Source organism: Eubalaena glacialis, chromosome 5 (genome assembly GCF_028564815.1).
Source record: "Eubalaena glacialis isolate mEubGla1 chromosome 5, mEubGla1.1.hap2.+ XY, whole genome shotgun sequence".
In the NCBI taxonomy this organism is placed as follows: Eukaryota; Metazoa; Chordata; class Mammalia; order Artiodactyla; family Balaenidae; genus Eubalaena; species Eubalaena glacialis.
Genome location: NC_083720.1, coordinates 45,790,950 through 45,810,775, shown reverse-complemented (window position 1 = coordinate 45,810,775; position 19,826 = coordinate 45,790,950). Strand labels below are relative to the sequence as shown.

Sequence of the window (19,826 nt, the reverse complement as noted above, 5' to 3'; positions counted from 1 at the left end):
GCAAGAATAGGTTTTTGAAAAGATTTAGTACTGGCTCTTCCAGTTATTAAAACCTCTGTAATTAAAATGGCAGTACTGTTACCTGAATGGGGAAACAAACTCATTGAGAAATAGACCCACACACCCAGGGAAACAGATATATGACGTAGGTGGTGTTTCAAATCACAGGGAAAATGATGGACTGATTTTAGGATAATAACTGATATTAGGATAATTGGAAAACTAATTAGAAAAAGGTAAAAATAGATCCATATCTCATATGTACACTGGAATAAATTTCAAATTGGATAAGAGATTTCAATATAACGCAAAATAATGTAACCATGTACATACTAGGAGAAAATATCAGTGAATTCTGTTGTAACCTGGAATAGGGGGCAAAGGCTTTCTGTATGACTTAAAGTCCAGATGCAATAAAATAAAATATTGACTACATTTAAAGGATTTATTTATATTAAATAGAAATTTGTCTAGCAAGAAAGTCCCATAGTCAAAGTTAAAAGACAAAGGCAAACTGGGAAAACATACTTGCATTGTATATTACAATAGTTAATCTCCTAGTATATAAGGGATTTTTTTAATTAATAGGGGAAAAAAAAATAGGACCAAACGCTTAACAGAAAAATGGACAAAAGGCGTTAGCAGAGTGTTACACACAGAAAAATAAGATATTTAAATGACCCTTAAATTTATACTAGAGCTACAAATTAAAACAATACTGAGTTACCATTTCTCTTCTATTAGATTAGCAAACATTCAAAAGCCTGACAGCACTCAGTTAGGGTACCTATGAGGTAACAGTCACTTTCATCAATTGCAGTGGTAAGTACAAAATGTACACTCCTGACAAAGAAGTATTAAGCAATATCTATTAAAACTACATATGTATTTACCCTTTGATTCAATAATCCCACCTTTTAGAATTTACCTGATGGTACTTGTTTAACAACATGAGAATAGAAATGCACAAAATTATTTATTGCAGCATTATTTATAATAGCAAAATGTTTGAAATCACTTACATGCCCACCCATAGGAGACAGGTTGACCACGTGGTAGAAACAATGGCTTACCATGGAGCTGTAGAATAGAATAAAGTGACCTACATGTCCATCAACAGATGAATGGATAAAGAAGATATTACATATATGTACAATGGACTACTAAACCATAAAGAAGAATGAAATTTGCAACAACATGAATGGACTTGGAGGGTATAATGCTTATGAAATAAGTTAGAGAAAGACAAATACTCTATGATATCTCCTAAATGTGGAATCTAAAAAAATAAACTAGTGAATATAACAAAAAACAGACTCACAGATATAGAGAACAAACCTAGTGGTTATCAGTGTGGAGAGGGAAGGGGGAAGGAGCAAGATAGGGGTTGGGGATTAAGAGGTGCAAACTATTGTGTATAAAATAAATAAGCTGCAAGGATATATTGTACAATACAGGGAATATAGCCAGTATTTTGTAGTAACTATAAATGGAATATAATCTTTAAAAATTGTAAATCACTGTTGTACACCTGAAAATTATTTAATATTGTACATCAACTATACTTCAGTTAAAAAAAATTTTTTTTACGAACATCTCTGTGAACTGATAAGAAGGATTAACTTGGTATATACTTTTAAGTGAAAAAAGCAAGAGGAAGAAAATGGGATATATACTATGTTAACTTTTAAGAAAGAAGAGGAAAGAATATATGAATCTATTTTCTTATTTTTATACAAGAAAACACAAAAGCATAAATCAGAAACTAATAAAATTTGGTTACTTTGGGAGTAGTGGAAGATAAAATAAGTGAACGTTCTTTGAGTCTTGTATAGTTTTGAGTTTTGAGACATGTTAATTTTGTGCATTTTTTTAAAATAAAATTAAATGAACAAGGATGGGGGAGGAAGCCCTGTGATTGCGTAAAACAAAAAAAGCAAATAAACCTAACTATATCATCAATAATACAGAACACAGGAAAAATTAATTCAAATAACTAATATAGTGCTCTGTACTCTCAGTGGGGTTATTTTAAGGATAAACATTTTTCAGTAGTTGTATTGCTATAGTAATTTTGTGAGTTTTTACTGTAAGAGAAGGGAATAAAAATATGGAACGGGGGAAGAAAAAGAAGAACTCCATGGTAATAGAGGTCCCAGTATGAACTCATGATTTAAATATGCATATATTTAGCATTTATTAACTTTTCCTACTGTAAGATTCTAGAAGCAATGACATCACAGTAGCAGTGACCACACTTATCATCCAGACCTTGATGCCTAAATACCAGTCCCTACCACGAGTAGGAAAATTAGGGTATTTGGAATATTGGTTGATTCCAAGTTAGGGACAGGAAAAGTAGAAAGTGGACATGGAATATTTTTTTATATGCTAAAAGAAAAAAGAAAAAAAAAAAGGGAAGTCCTCAAAACCAGAAGGTATATCAAAAGGATATAAGGACCAGCATGAAGGGGTTTCCAGTGGCCAAATTTGGAATAATTTGTGCATTAAAATGAATAATGAAGTCATAGATAACATATTGGATAACAAGAGACAGTCTATGAGTTCATAGTGATAATAACAAACAAAAAATAAAAGGTAAGGGTCACAGACGAGAAGGCATTTCTTTTCTTTTTTAAGAATGTTACATAAAAATAGAAAATGAATAATGGAATTAAGAAAATTACTTTTTTGTAACCACTAGTGTACCAGTTGATTCTGGCAGGAATTATCAATCGATACTAAAAACATTGGGTAAATACAAGATTGTTGGGGAAGAGGATAATCACATTAAAGTATTACTCCATAGATTACTAATTACAAAGGAGAAAAGGTAACTCTAAAATGGCAATATCTGTTGGATACCACCTTACAGCTAGTGATCAACAACATCACTAATACTGGGACCAACTGGTATGATAAAACAAAAGGCATATCACCAATGTACTATTCCTGTCAAAAATGAATAACCTGTGCCCATTCTTACCACTATTATTCAACATAGTTTTGGAAGTTTTAGCCACAGCAATCAGAGAAGAAAAAGAAATAAAAGGAATCCAAATCGGAAAAGAAGAAGTAAAGCTGTCACTGTTTGCAGATGACATGATACTATAAATAGAGAATCCTAAAGATGCTACCAGAAAACTGCTAGAGCTAATCAATGAATTTGGTAAAGTAGCAGGATACGAAATTAATGCACAGAAATCTCTGGCATTCCTATACACTAATGATGAAAAATCCGAAAGTGAAATTAAGAAAACACTCCCATTTACCATTGCAACAAAAAGAATAAAATATCTAGGAATAAACCTACCTAAGGAGACAAAAGACCTGTATGCAGAAAATTATAAGACACTGATGAAAGAAATTAAAGATGATATAACTAGATGGAGTGATATACCATGTTCTTGGATTGGAAGAATCAACATTGTGAAAATGACTCTACTACCCAAAGCAATCTACAGATTCAACGCAATCCCTATCAAACTACCACTGGCATTTTTCACAGAACTAGAACAAAAAATTTCATAATTTATGTGGAAACATAAAAGACCCCGAATAGCCAAAGCAATCTTGAAAACGAAAAATGGAGCTAGAGGGATCAGGCTCCCTGCCTTCAGACTATACTACAAAGCTACAGTAATCAAGACAGTATGGTACTGGCACAAAAACAGAAATATAGATCAATGGAACAGGATAGAAAGGCCAGAGATAAACCCACGCACATATGGTCACCTTATCTTTGACTAAGGAGGCAAGAATATACAGTGGAGAAAAGACAGCCTCTTCAATAAATGGTGCTGGGAAAACTGGACAGGTACATGTAAAAGTATGTAATTAGAACACTCCCTAACACTATACACAAAAATAAACTCAAAATGGATTAAAGACCTAAATGTAAGGCCAGACACTATCAAACTCTTAGAGGAAAACATAGGCAGAACACTCTATGACATAAATCACAGCAAGATCCTTTTTGACCCACCTCCTAGAGAAATGGAAATAAAAACAAAAATAAACAAATGGGACCTAATGAAAGTGAAAAGCTTTTGCACAGCAAAGGAAACCATAAACAAGACCAAAAGACAACCCTCAGAATGGGAGAAAATATTTGCAAATGAAGCAACTGACAAAGCATTAATCTCCAAAATTTACAAGCAGCTCATGCAGCTCAATAACAAAAAAACAAACAACCCAATCCAAAAATGGGCAGAAGACCTAAATAGACATTTCTCCAAAGAATGTATACAGATTGCCAACAAACACATGAAAGAATGCTCAACATCACTAATCATTAGAGAAATGCAAATCAAAACTACAATGAGGTATCAACTCATACCAGTCAGCATGGCCATCATCAAAAAATCTACAAACAATAACTGCTGGAGAGGGTGTGGAGAAAAGGGAACACTCTTGCACTGTTGGTGGGAATGTAAATTGATACAGCCACTATGGAGAACAGTATGGAGGTTCCTTAAAAAACTAAAAAAAGAATTACCATACGACCCAGCAATCCCACTACTGGGCATATACCCTGAGAAAACCATAATTCAAAAAGAGACATGTACCAAAATGTTCATTGCAGCTCTGTTTACAATAGCCAGGACATGGAAGCAACCTAAGTGTCCATCAACAGATGAATGGATAAAGAAGATGTGGCACATATATACAATTCAATATTACTCAGCCATAAAAAGAAACAAAATTGAGTTATTTGTAGTGAGGTGGATGGACCTAGAGACTGTCCTACAGAGTGAAGTAAGTCAGAAAGAGAAAAACAAATACCGTATGCTAACACAAAATATGGAATCTAAGAAAGAAAAAAAAAAGGTCATGAAGAACCTAGGGGTAAGACAGGAATAAAGACACAGACCTACTAGAGAATGGACTTGAGGATATGGGGAGGGGGAAGGGTAAGCTGTGACAAAGTGAGAGAGTGGCTTGGACATAAATACACTACCAAACATAAAATAGATAGCTAGTGGGAAGCAGCTGCATAGCACAGGGAGATCAGCTCGGTACTTTGTGACCACCTAGAGGGGTGGGAGACGGAGGGTGGGAGGGAGGGAGACTCAAGAGGGAAGAGATATGGGGACATATGTATATGTATAACTGATTCACTTTGTTATAAAGCAGAAGCTAACACACCATTGTAAAGCAATTATACTCCAATAAAGATGTTAAAAAAAATAAAAATCAATCTATCAATCAATAAATGGATGGAGCAGGAAAAAAAAAATGATTAACCTGAACCTAAATCATAAGGAACCTAATCCAAATTTTGCAACATGCTACAAGATAACTGGCATGGAAATTTTTAAAAAAGAAAAAAAAGAGCCGGAGGAAAGACTAGGGAGACATGACAATCAAATACAATGTGTATCTCACCACTGTTATTCAACATAGTTTTGGAAGTTTTAGCCACAGCCATCAGAGAGGAAAAAGAAATAAGAGGAATCCAAATCGGAAAAGAAGAAGTAAAGCTGTCACTGTTTGCAGATGACATGATACTATACATAGAGAATCCTAAAGATGCTACCAGAAAACTGCTAGAGCTAATCAATGAATTTGGTAAAGTAGCAGGATACAAAATTAATGCACAGAAATCTCTAGCATTCCTATACACTAATGATGAAAAATCGGAAAGTGAAATTAAAAAACACTCCCATTTACCATTGCAACAAAAAGAATAAAATATCTAGGAATAAACCTACCTAAGGAGACAAAAGACCTGTATGCAGAAAATTATAAGACACTGATGAAAGAAATTAAAGATGATACAACTAGATGGAGTGATATACCATGTTCTTGGATTGGAAGAATCAACATTGTGAAAATGACTCTACTACCCAAAGCAATCTACAGATTCAATGCAATCCCTATCAAACTACCACTGGCATTTTTCACAGAACTAGAACAAAAAATTTCACAATTTGTATGGAAACACGAAAGACCCTGAATAGCCAAAGCAATCTTGAGAAAGAAAAACGGAGCTGGAGGAATCAGGCTCCCTGCCTTCAGACTATACTACAAAGCTACAGTAATCAAGACAGTATGGTACTGGCACAAAAACAGAAATATAGATCAATGGAACAGGACAGAAAGGCCAGAGATAAACCCACGCACGTATGGTCACCTTATCTTTGATAAAGGAGGCAAGAATATACAGTGAAGAAAAGACAGCCTCTTCAATAAATGGTGCTGGGAAAACTGGACAGCTACATGTAAAAGAACAAAATAAGAACACTCCCTAACACCATACACAAAAATAAACTCAAAATGGATTAAAGACCTAAATGTAAGGCCAGACACTATCAAACTCTTAGAGGAAGACATAGGCAGAACACTCTATGACATAAATCACAGCAAGATCCTTTTTGACCCACCTCCTAGAGAAATGGAAATAAAAACAAAAATAAACAAATGGGACCTAGTGAAACTTAAAAGCTTTTGCACAGCAAAGGAAACCATAAACAAGACCAAAAGACAGCCCTCAGAATGGGAGAAAATATTTACAAATGAAGCAACTGACAAAGGATTAATCTCCAAAAGTTACAAGCAGCTCATGCAGCTCAATATCAAAAGCAAACAATCCAATCCAAAAATGGGCAGCAGACCTAAATAGACATTTCTCCAAAGAAGATATACAGATTGCCAACAAACACATGAAAGAATGCTCAACATCACTAATCATTAGAGAAATGCAAATCAAAACTACAATGAGATATCATCTCACACCGGTCAGAATGGCCATCTTCAAAAAATCCACAAACAATAAATGCTGGAGAGGGTGTGGAGAAAAGGGAACCGTCTTGCCCTGTGGGTGGGAATGTAAATTGATCCAGCCACTATGGAGAACAGTATGGAGGTTCCTTAAAAACCTAAAAATAGAACTACCATACGACCCAGCAATCCCATTACTGGGCATATACCCTGAGAAAACCATAATTCAAAAAGAGTCATGTACCAAAATGTTCATTGCAGCTCTGTTTACAATAGCCAGGACATGGAAGCAACCTAAGTGTCCATCAACAGATGAATGGATAAAGAAGATTTGGCACATATACACAATGCAATATTACTCAGCCATAAAAAGAAACAAAATTGAGTTATTTGTAGTGAGGTGGATGGACCTAGAGTCTGTCATACAGAGTGAAGTCAGAAAGAGAAAAGCAAATACCGTATGCTAACACATATATATGGAATCTAAAAAAAAAAAAAAAAGGTCATGAAGAACCCAGGGGCAAGACGAGAATAAAGATGCAGACCTACTAGAGAATGGACTTGAGGATACGGGGAGGGGGAAGGGTAAGCTGGGACAAAGTGAGAGAGTGGCTTGGACATATATACACTACCAAATGTAAAATAGGTAGCTAGTGGGAAGCAGCCGCATAGCACAGGGAGATAAGCTCGGTGCTTTGTGACCACCTAGAGGGGTGGGATAGGGAGGGTGGGAGGGAGGGAGACGCAAGAGGGAAGAGATATGGGGACATATGTATATGTATAACTGATTCACTTTGTTATAAAGCAGAAACTAACACACCATTGTAAAGCAATTATACTCCAATAAAGTTGTTAAAAAAAAAAAAACATACAATGTGTAATCCTAGATTGCAACCTGAGATTGGGGAGGATAAAGCTGTAAAGGAGATAATGAGGAAAGTTGGGGACTATATTTTTTGTGTTAAATTTTTTGAAAGGGATGATGGCATTATAGTTATGTATCATAATGTTCTTGTTCTTTCTTTCTCAAGTAGAGTTAAAGCTTCATGATATCTGCAACTTTCAAATGCTTCACCCATAAATAACCTGTGTGTGTGAGTTTATATGTAAATCCAATGACACAAAATGTCAATAGTTGTTGAATCTATAGAGGTAAAAATTTGTGGAAGTACATTGTACTCTTCTTTCAACTTTTCTGTAGATTGAAATTTTTAGAAAACCATATTTGGGGAAGAATAGAAGGCAAGGGCAAGAACTGTACACCGTACGTGGTTCTGTAGAAATTTGCTTTCCTTCTTACCTTTCGTTATATCATTATCTGCACTAATATATTTGTCATTAAATGATACCAATGTGTCAGAGTTCTTCATGTTATATAAAGTGCTGTATAAGTATTAATTGTTAATACATATCAAACATGGAGAGACGGGAAATGGATTTTGGAGAAAGAGAAGATAAGAAAAATACCATCATCCTGGTCTTTAAAATTTTTGTTGGATTAGTGACCAATATTTTCCACTTCAACAGTCTCATAATTGAGACAACTTACTCAGATATTCTTAGATTGGTCCTAAGAGCAACTCTCTCTCTAGGTAAATAATAGCATTATATGCTACCTGTGAGTGTGGAAGAATACTAAACAAAGGAGTGAATACAAGGAAGTTGGAATCAGTTGGTTCTGGTGATTCACATCTCTCCCAAATGTAAAATACACTCACCCCTGCCCAAGACCTCCAAAAGTCTTATCTTATTACAACATCATCTCAGAGACCACACTCTTGTTATCTAACTCAGTTTCAGATACAAATGAAGTTCCTTGAGTGTAGTTCCTTTGGTATAGCACTTCAAATATAGTTTCTCTTGATCTGTAGACCTTTGAAAGTAAAAAGGCAAATTACTTGCCCACACACACCCAACATACAATGTTAGGACAGGCATAGGATAACCACTGTAAACACTCTTGTTCAAAAATGGCGAAATGGGGTGCACACAGGGGTCCCTGTTCCATAGCAATCCTGAAATCCAGCTGGGCAAATGTTGGAAGTTATTCGATTAGATCTTAAGGAAAAATTCTTTATGGCTCTTGAATCTGCCCTCTGGGCTGTAAGTTCCACTTTCTAATTTATGCTTTCTTCCCATTTTTTTAAATTCAGATATAATTCACATACTATAAAATTCACTTTTTTCAAGTATAAAATTCAGTGGTTTTTAATACACTCGTTAACAAAGTTTTGCAACCATCACTGCTCTCTGATTCCAGAACATTTTCTTCACCCTAAAAAAGAAACCCATTACTAGATGAACACTCACTCATCATTCTCTTACTCTTCTTCAGTCTCTGGCAACCACTAATCTAATAGATTTCTCTCTCTGTAGATTTGCCTCTTTTAAACATTTCATATAAATGAAATTGCACTACATGCAGCCTTCATTTAGCATGTTTTTGAGGTTCATTCTTGTTGTAACATGCGTCAGTTCATTTCTTTTTATGATTGAATAATACTCTATTGTATGGATATACCACATTTTATTTATACATTCACCAGTTGACATTCATTTGGGTTGTTTCTACTTTTTGGCTGTTGTGAATAATGCTGCTGTGAACATTCATACATATTTTTGATTGAACATATGCTTTCGGTTTTCTTAATTATATACCTAGGGGTGGAATTTGCTGGGTCATATGGTAATTCTATGTTTACATTTTTTAATGTGTTTTCAAAATGCATTTTCCAAAATGGCTGCACCATTTTGCATTCCCACCCACCATGTATGAGGACTCAGATTTCTCCACATTCTCACTCGCACTTGTTATCTGCATTTTTTATTATAATTCTCCTTCAGGGTGTGAAATGGTATCTTATTGTGCTTTTGATTTGCATTTCCCTGAAGACTATTGATGTTAATCATCTTGTCACGTGCTTACTGGTCATTAGTAATATCTTCTTTGGAGAAATGTCTACTCAAATCATATGCTGTTTTTTTATTTGGGCATTTGTCTTTTTATTGTTGGGTTATAAGAGTTCTTTATATACTTGGACAGTAGACCTTTATCAGACATGTGATTTGTAAATATTTACTCCTATTCTGTGGACTCTTTTCACTTAGTGTCCTTTGAAGTACAAAAGTTTTCCATTTTAATCAAACTCATTATATCTATTTTTTTCTCTTGTTGCTTGTGTTTTAGTGTCTAATCTAAGGAATCATTGCCTTAATCTAAGGTCATGAAGATTTACACTTATGTTTTCTTTCAGATTTTTATAGTTTTAGCTCCTATATTTAGGTCATTGATGCATTTTGAGTTAATTATTCTATATGGTATGAGGTGGAGGTCCAGTTTCATTATTTTGCATGTAAATATCCAGTTGTCCTAGCACAGTTTGTTGAAAAGACAGTTATTTCCCCCACTGAATTGTCTTGGTACTCTTATCAAAAATGGATTAATGGTTTATCTTGAGACTCAGTTCTACTCTATTGATCTATATGTCTGTCCTTAGGACATTAACACCTAAGCTTGATTATTATACTTTATAGTAAGTTTTGAAATCAGGAATTGCTAATCCTCCAGTTCTTTTTCAAGATTATTTTGGCTATTCTGGATTCCTTGTATTTCAATATGCTTTTTAGAATCAGCTTGTCAGTTTCTACAATAATGCCAGCTAGGGTTTTGATAGGGATTGTGTTGAATTTGTTGATCAATTTGGGGAGTTATCATGTTAACAATATTAAGTCTTCCAGTTCATGAACACAGGATGTATTTCTGTTTATTTATGTTTTGTCAAACTTATTCCTATAAGTGTTTTCTTCGTAATACTGTTGTAAGTGGAATTATTTTCTTAATTATTTCCTTTTAGAATTGTTTAGTGCCATTGTATACAAGTAAAATTGATTTTTATATATTGATATGGCATCCTGTAACCTTGCTGAACTTACTAGTTCTAAAATTTTGTGTGTGTGGATTCCTTACAAATTTGTATATACAACATTATGTTATCTATAAAGAGAGTTTTACTTCTACTTTTTCAATCCAAATTACTTTTATTTCTTTTTCCTGCCTAATTGCACTGGCTAGAACCTCCAGTACATGTTGAATAGAAGTAGTGAGAGCATATGTCCTCCTCTTGTTCGGATATTATGGGGGAAACTTTCAATCTTTCACCATTAAGTGTGATGTTATCTGTAGATTTTTCATAGATGCTCTTTCGTAGATTGAGGTAGTTTCCTTCAATTCCTAGTTTGTTCATTGTTTTTATCATGAAAAGGTATCAAGTGCTTTTCTACATCTATGGAGATTATTATGTGGCTTTTGTTCTTTATTAATACGTTATATTACATTGCCTGATTGGTTTTTATATGTTGAACTAACCTTGTATTCTTGGGATTCTTGGTCTTGATGTATAATCCTTTTTTTTTTTTAACATCTTTTTTGTAGTATAATTGCTTTACAATGGTGTGTTAGTTTCTGCTTTATAACAAAGTGAATCAGCTATACATATACATATATCCCCATATCTCCTCCCTCTTGCATCTCCCTCCCACCCTCCGTATCCCACCCCTCTAGATGGTCACAAAGCACCGAGCTGATCTCCCTGTGCTATGCAGCTGCTTCCCACTAGCTATCTATTTTACATTTGGTAGTGTATATAATCCATGTCACTCTCTCACTTCGTCCCAGCTTACCCTTCCCCCTCCCGGTGTCCTCAAGTCCATTCTCTACATCTGCGTCTTTATTCCTGTCCTGCCCCTAGGTTCTTCAGAAACATTTTTTTTTTCTTTTCAGATTCCACATAATGTGTTAGCATACGGTATTTATTTTTCTCTTTCTAACTTACTTCACTCTGTGTGACAGACTCTGGGTCCATCCGTCTCGCTACAAATAACTCAGTTTCGTTTCTTTTTTTTTTTTTTTTTTTTTAAAGAATTTCACTTTTATTTTTATTTATTTATTTATTTATTTATTTATTGGCTGTGTTGGGTCTTCGTTTCTGTGCGAGGGCTTTCTCTAGTTGCAGGAAGCGGGGGCCACTCTTCATCGCGGTGCGCGGGCCTCTCACTATCGCGGCCTCTCGTTGGGGAGCACAGGCTCCAGACGTGCAAGCTCAGTAGTTGTGGCACAGGGGCTTAGTTTCTCCGCGGCATGTGGGATCTTCCCAGACCAGGGCTCGAACCCATGTCCCCTGCATTGGCAGGCAGATTCTCAACCACTGCGCCACCAGGGAAGCCCTCGTTTCTTTTTATGGCTGAGTAATACTCCATTGTGTATATGTGCCACATCTTCTTTATCCATTCATCTGTCGATGGACACTTAGGTTGTTTCCATGTCCTGGCTATTGTAAATAGAGCTTCAATGAACATTGTGGTACATGACTCTTTTTGAATTATGGTTTTCTTAGGGTACATACCCAGTAGTAGGATTGCTGGGTCGTATGGCAGTTCTATTTCTAGGTTTTTAAGGAACCTTCATACTGTTCTCCAAAGTGGCTGTATCAATTTACATTCCCACCAACAGTGCAAGAGTGTTCCCTGTTCTCCACACCCCCTCCAGCATTTATTGTTTGTAGATTTTTTGTTGATGGCTATTCTGACTGGTGTGGGATGATATGTCATTGCAGTTTTGATTTGCATTTCTCTAATGATTAATGATGTTGAGCATCCTTTCATGTGTTTGTTGGCAATCTGTATATCTTCTTTGGAGAAATGTCTATTCAGATCTTCTGCCCATTTTTGGATTGGGTTGTTTTTTTGATATTGAGCTGCATGAGCTGGTTGTAAATTTTGGAGATTAATCCTTTGTCAGTTGTTTCGTTTGCAGATATTTTCTCCCATTCTGAGGGTTGTCTTCTCATCTTGTTTGTGGTTTCCTTTGCTGAGCAAAAGCTTTTGAGTTTCATTATGTCCCATTTGTTTATTTTTGTTTTTATTTCCATTTCTCTAGGGGTTGCGTCAAAAGGGATCTTGCTGTGATTTATGTCATAGAGTGTTCTGCCTATGTCTTCCTCTAAGAGTTTGATAGTGTCTGGCCTTACATTTAGGTCTTTAATCCATTTTGAGTTTATTTTTGTGTATGGTGTTAGGGAGTGTTCTAATTTTGTTCTTTTACATGTAGCTGTCCAGTTTTCCCAGCACCACTTATTGAAGAGGCTGTCTTTTCTCCATTGTATATTCTTGCCTCCTTTATCAAAAATAAGGTGACCATATGTGCGTGGGTTTATCTCTGGGCTTTCTGTCCTGTTCCATTGATCTATATTTCTGTTTTTGTGCCAGTACCATACTGTCTTGATTACTGTAGCTTTGTAGTATAGTCTGAAGTCAGGGCACCTGATTCCACCAGCTCCATTTTTCTTTCTCAAGATTGCTTTGGCTATTCGGGGTCTTTTGTGTTTCCATACAAATTGTGAAATTTTTTGTTCTAGTTCTGTGGAAAATGCCAGTGGTAGTTTGATAGGGATTGCATTGAATCTGTAGATTGCTTTGGGTAGTAGAGTCATTTTCACAATGTTGATTCTTCCAATCCAAGAACATGGTATATCTCTCCATCTGTTTGTATCATCTTTAATTTCTTTCATCAGTGTCTTACAGTTTTCTGCATACAGGTCTCTTGTCCCCTTAGGTAAGTTTATTACTAGGTATTCTATTCTTTTCGTTGCAATGGTAAATGGGAGTGTTTCCTTAATTTCTCTTTCAGATTTTTCATCATTGGTGTATAGGAATGTTAGAGATTTCTGTGCATTAATTTTGTATCCTGCTACTTTACCAAATTCATTGATTAGCTCTAGTAGTTTTCTGATAGCATCTTTAGGATTCTCTATTTATAGTATCGTGTCATCTGCAAACAGTGACAGCTTTACTTCTTCTTTTCCGATTTGGAATCCTTTTATTTCTTTTTCTTCTCTGATTGCTATGGCTAAAACTTCCAAAACTATGTCGAATAATAGTGGTGAGCGTGGACAACCTTGTCTTGTTGTATAATCCTTTTTATGTGTTGCCTGTTTCTGTGTGTTAGGAGAGTTGGCCCTTGAACAATGTGGTGGATAGGGGCTGACCCTTCATGCAGTTGAAAATCTGTTTATGACTTATGGTCAGCCCTCTGTATTTGCATTTCCACATCCACAGATTCAACCAGTCACAGATTGTGTAGTACTGTAGTATTTACTATTGAAAAAATCCACATATAAGTGGACCCGCACAGCTCAAACCCATGTAGCTCAAGGGTCAACTGGATTTTTGTCTATTCATAATGGATAGTTTTCATTTCATTTAGTAGTTTTCTTTTCATGTGATTTCTTTGTCCAGTTTTGGTATCAGGCTAATATTGCCCTCATAGAATGAGTTGGGAAGTGTTCCTTCCTCATCTCTTGTTTTGGAGTTTGTGAAGGATTGGTTTTAATTCCTCTTTAAATGTCTAATAGAATTCACCAGTAAATCTGTGTGTCCCTGGGCTTTTCTTTGTGGCAAGATTTTTGGTTACTAATTCAGTCTTTTTACTTGCAGGTCCAGGTGTTTACTGTTACTTCTTGAGTGAGTTTGATAGTTTGTGTCTTTCTAGGAATTTGGCCATTTCATCTAGGACATCTAATGTGTTGATGTATAGCTTTTTTTTTTTTTTTGTAGTATTTCTTGATTAGTTTTAATGTTAATGGTGATATTGCTTCTTTCATTTCTGATTTTACAAACCTAAATCTATTCTGGTTTTTATTCTTGGTCAAATTTTTGATCTTTTGAAAGAACCAACTTTTGGTTTTATTGCTCTTCTCTGTTGTCTTTCTATTCTCTATCTTATTTTTTTCTGCCCTAACTTTTTATTTATTTTCTTCTCTGTGCTTGCTTTGGGTTTAGTTTTCAATTCGTTTTCTCTTAAGGAGGAAGGTTAGGTTATTGGGTTATTGGGTTGAATTTTTTTTAATATATGTGTTTATTGCTATAAATTGCTCTCTAAGCACTGCTTTAGCTTCATCACATAACTTTTGCTGTGTTGTTTTCCTTTTCAGTCATTTGGGAGTTGATTGGTCTTGAGCATCTTCTTCCAAGTTCAGTCATTTGGCTGTTTGCAGGAGACTTCAGTTCCTCTCCTTGTGAGCCTCCTCAGTGCCACTCACAGTACGGCTTTCTCCAGAGTGAGTGATGAGAGAGCAAGAGGACAGAATAGTGTGGGTGGGGGTCACAGCGAACACCAGTGTTCAGAGTATCCAGGGTAGAAACCATATTCTTTTATAACCTAATCTTGGAAGTGACATACACTTCTGCAGTATGTTATTATTAATCACACATTCCACCCTTGATACAATGTGGAAGGGACTACACAACACTGGAAACCAGGAGGTGGGAGTGGGAATCATTAAGGATCATCTTGAATCTGGCTACCACAAACAACTTGCTAAACTCTTGAATTAGTTAAATTTGGAAAATGAAGAGATAGGGCAAAAATAAATTATTTCTGTCTTCTTGGGGGCATACTATTTCCATTTGGCAACATATTTTCTCTTCTAGCCCAGTGTTTGTTAGTTGCCTGAATTTTGAAACCATCTGAGTTTATATCCCTGGCCTAGATCTTTATTTAACTCAATTTTTTTTATAGTTATGATAACTTGCACAAGTATTTTAGTAGGCTCACTAATCAGCAGCTGAGCAGCATTTTCTTTGTCTTTCTCTTTTTTATCTTGTTTGCTTGTTTGTTTTTTGCCAAGTCCTTTGGTCTCACACACAGACTTATTCCCAGTATAAACAAACAAAAACTGAGTAGATGAATAGAATAAAGTAGCATTATCTATTCTGCTTTAAACTTAGCTCTAAACTCAACTCTAAAGTATAGCCCTAGTCACATGATATGTCTGATCATATTTCTGTTGTTTTTGGATAAATATAATTATTTTGAATTTATAAAGTGATATTAGCCAATACATTACAGGATAATTAACCAAAATACCTAGAAGTAAATCAGTATCTCCTTTTAACACATAATTCAAAGCAAGATTAGGTTTGAAAAAAGATGGAAAAGAGTGTTCACAGATGCCTTCAGGGATTCCTGGAAGTAAAAATCAAGAAATGGTATAAATTGGGAATCCTTATGTGTAACATGGAAATTTCTCGTTTTGATACAGATCACTTTAGTTGGGTTACATGTGCTAATATTAACCATTCTGGAGCACAGTATATCACATGGGCTTAGAAATTATGTCCTTTGTGTTTTCCCAGCTAGTTAATAATTTCACATATTAACCTAGTTAGTTAATATTTTTACTTATTTGACATTTTATGATTCACATAAAATATAACTGCTCAGCCTGCATCTTTTTGTTTCTCTTGTTATTTTCACTATAACCTAAGATAACAGTGGAGTAAATGTCAGCTATTAAAATGACAAGTACAGGAGTTCAGTATTTTATCTACAATCTCATAGAACTTTAAAATATCCTGTGAGCAAGACTTATTATGACTTCCAAGGTTCTATTATCATTTCCATTTTTATGAACAGAGAAACTAAAACACGGAGGGGTATGTAACTAGCCTGAATTCAGGAAGATGGCTAAGATTTCAATCTATAGCTAAGTCTTTCTTTTTTCATTAAAATATAGTTGACATACAATATTATTTTAGTTTCAGGTATACTATGGAGTGATTCACATTTGCATGCATGATGAAATGATCACCATAATAAGTCTAGTAAGCAACTGTCCTCATACAATGTTAATACAGTATTATTGACCATATTCCTTGCGTTGTATATTCTCATTTATATGTGGACTCTAAGAAACAAAACAAAAACAAACTAAGCTAAAACAGACTCATAGTTACAGAGAACAAACAGGTGGTTGCCAGAGGGGAGGGGTGTTGGGGGATGAAATAGGTGAAGGGGGAAATTAAGAGGTACAAACCTCCAGTTATAAAATAAATGAGCCACGGGCATGTGATATATACAGTTAACCCTTGGACAACGTGGGGGTTAGGAGCACTGACCCTCTGCACAGTGAAAAATGAGTCTAACTTTGCAGCGGGCCCTCCGTACTCGGGGTTCCACATCCACAGACTGACCAACCATGGACTGTGCAGTATCGTAGTATGTATTTATTGGAAAAAATCCATGTCTGTGTGTACCCCCGCAGTTCAAACGCATGTTGCTCAGTGCTCAACTGTATAGCCAAGTCTTTTTTCTAGTACTCAGAAACAAGTAGTGCCTCTCTTCCCTACTGGGCTCTAAACAAAGAATAAATGTGAGGACTAAAATGTTACTTTTTTTATAGGCCCATAATCCCTTCTCAAATGTTTTTTCAGAATTCAACATTCTTTGTTTTGAAAGAGCTAATGTAACAGAGATGTTTATTATGTAACATCTCCAGCAGGTCCAAAACAGCACCCTGTGATCAAATATATTGATACTTCTGCAGGACCATAAACAGATTGATGTTGGCTGAGGTCACATTTTGCTACCAGATACAGTGGTGGTCATGGTGGAGGTAGTTTTGTTGCCTTTCCTCACCTTTAAATAGTATGTTTTCTAATCTTCTTGCATTTTAGAATCATGGATCTATAAAAGTAGTTGCTAGTTGGAGGACTTGCCTTCACATCTCTTAGACAATTGCTCCAGCTAATACTGAACCCCAAAACTAAGGAGACTCAACCCTTCAGTCTCAGACAGCCCAGGATCAGGGCAGGCCTATTCACACAGCACTGATCTGCCTGGGTAAGAGTTGAGGCATTTAAGGAGCAGAGGAGCATGTTGGTTTGGCCAAAAAGTTCGTTTGGGTTTTTCCATAACATCTTAACAGAAAAACCCAAACAAACTTTTTGGCCAACCCATTATCTCTAGAAGTAGGCCCACTTCTAAGAGGAAGACGTATGGAGCCTAACCAAATACACTTAGTCATCCTTCCTAGTTCAGCAATCTTTCTGCCTCTGAAGGAGCAGAGTAAATAAAAGGATTGGGGTGAGGCCAGTAGTGTGTGTGTGAAAAAAGCCACCACCATCCAATATCAAAACTCTTTATTACTTATTATATACTGTGTTTATAAGTGGTCTGTCTTTATTCCACACCTCTTATAAAATCATTCAATTGTTTTTACCTCTTGTACAGGTTTCAAGCAGAATTGTATATGACTGCTGTCCTTTATTTTGGTTGTAGCTGACCAACATGTTTTGGGACCAAGGACTGATTAAGACCCTCAATAGTGGTACTGCTGTTTTTATAGGGGAATCTTAGTAGATGTGCACTGAAATATTTAAGAGTGAAATCTCATAATTCTGCAATTTACTTTCCGGTAGTTCTGCAAACCAATAAAAGTAAAAAGAAGGTGAATGTGGCAGAATGCTAACAATTCTTGAATCTTGGTAGAGGCTGTCTGTGTCATTGTAGTGTTCTTTATTTTTTTCTTTCTGATTGAAATTTCTCAATATGAAAAGTTGAAAAAAGAAAAAAATCCTTGATGACATTTAGGCTATATATGAAGTGCACATTTGACAGAATTGAAGAATTAATGGTAATAAATAGTTACAGAGTTTAGATATTTTCTTTAATAGTTAATGGGTATACGTACTCTATTAGGTTAAAACTTGCTTGGTTACTTTACTTATATATACAATTTATGTTCACATACTAAGTGTCTTAGTATCTTGTAGAATACATTTGAATTAAAACTCTGAAAATAAGCTGTCTGTTTTTATGTCTAGTTGTTTATATTTTAGTTTGGGACCAAAAATATTTATTTTTAAGAAACAATTAAAAATGCCAAGTTTGGGGTTGATATATTCTCGTAATACTAATTAAACCAACAAGGTTTTTATTGCTAAGTCCTAGAAACCATTCGCAATTATGGACCGAATCTGAGACTTGTGAAATCATTAATTTGTAATTAAGATAAATTTAAACATCGGTATTTTGCATTCTCTTTTTTAATTCTTATTATATTTATTTCTTCCCTAGATCTTCCTCAGAACTGTGATCCTAACATTCCCCTAGTTGCTCAGGAATTAATGAAAAAGATGATACGTCAGTTTGCAATTGAGTATATTTCAAAAAGTGGTAAAATTCAAGAGAATAGAAATGGTTCAGTTGGACCAAGTCTAATATGTAAGAGTATCCAAATGAATCAAGCAGAAAACTCCCTTCAGGAAGAGCAGGAAGGCCCCTTAGACCTCACTGTGAATCGAATGCAAGAACAAAATACTCAGCAAGGTAAGATTTGTGTGTATGTGTGTGGTATGTGTGTTTATGTGTGTGTGATATATAATTTTATGTTTTAGTATTCCTAAATATATATAACCTTATATTCACAGAGAAATTTACTTTAGAAGTAATATTACTTGTAATTAACCTATGTAGTATGGACTAGAGAGAAGTGTTAAATTAGAGCTTTTGTATTACATTTGACTTTGTTTATAAAACTGGAAGTGAGAGTTTCTCTCAGTGTTTTTTCACAATAAAGTGTATGGTGAAAGAATTCTAGCAAGCAACCTAAAAGGAAAGTGTACAAATAAAAAGATATATATGATAAAAATGTATTTTTGTAATGTACAGCTGAGAACATTCATTAAGCACTTGCTGTTCAGTTTTTTGCACTTAGGTGAAAAATAAAAAGAAATAGATGATTTGTATTCAATTGTTTATGATGTAACTAGGGAAAGAGAAAAGTTAATGCATGTGATAAATATAATATAATTAACTATATGGAGATAACATTTTTCCTAAGAAGCATGAATGATGAGGCTGTATTGGTCTTATCTAATTGTTAATTGAAGGCAGAGTTGTGATTCTCAGAGGAAAAGAAGGAAGACCTTAAAGTGCTTGTGGAGGATGCCAAACAAGTGTTTGCCTGGAGAAGAGAGAACAAGTGGCTTTTGTTAATACAAGTTAAGGATAGTGTTGTCAGGCCTCAAAGCCAGAAAAAATGTCAGCATTAAGTTTGATCACAGAAGGCAGTGTGGTGTTGGAGGCTGTAAAGAAGAGTACACTAGTCAGTGTTTAAAGAAGATAATCTTTTCAATGTGTAAGACATTAAAATTGAGAGAGGCTGAAATATGGAAATACTTTTCTCTTTTTGCTTCCCTAATTGTAGGTTGTATGAGTTTATTTATGTAGTAAGATCTGAGAAATTTGAGATAATAATTAGGTA

General features: G+C 35.1%; 1 protein-coding gene across 8 annotated transcripts in view; it reads left to right on the top strand.

Moving 5' to 3' along the window:
- The window catches only part of LCORL (ligand dependent nuclear receptor corepressor like), a 175,858-nt gene that overhangs the window by 101,842 nt on the left and 54,190 nt on the right, over positions 1-19,826 (top strand). For 7 of the 8 annotated variants that reach the window (XM_061191263.1, XM_061191266.1, XM_061191261.1 and 4 more), the window contains exon 5: positions 18,638-18,889. In XM_061191263.1, the coding sequence (XP_061047246.1) occupies positions 18,638-18,889 (252 nt within the window). Of the gene's footprint in view, positions 1-18,637; positions 18,890-19,826 lie in introns of those variants that run through there. The other variant, XM_061191267.1, reaches the window with a different exon arrangement.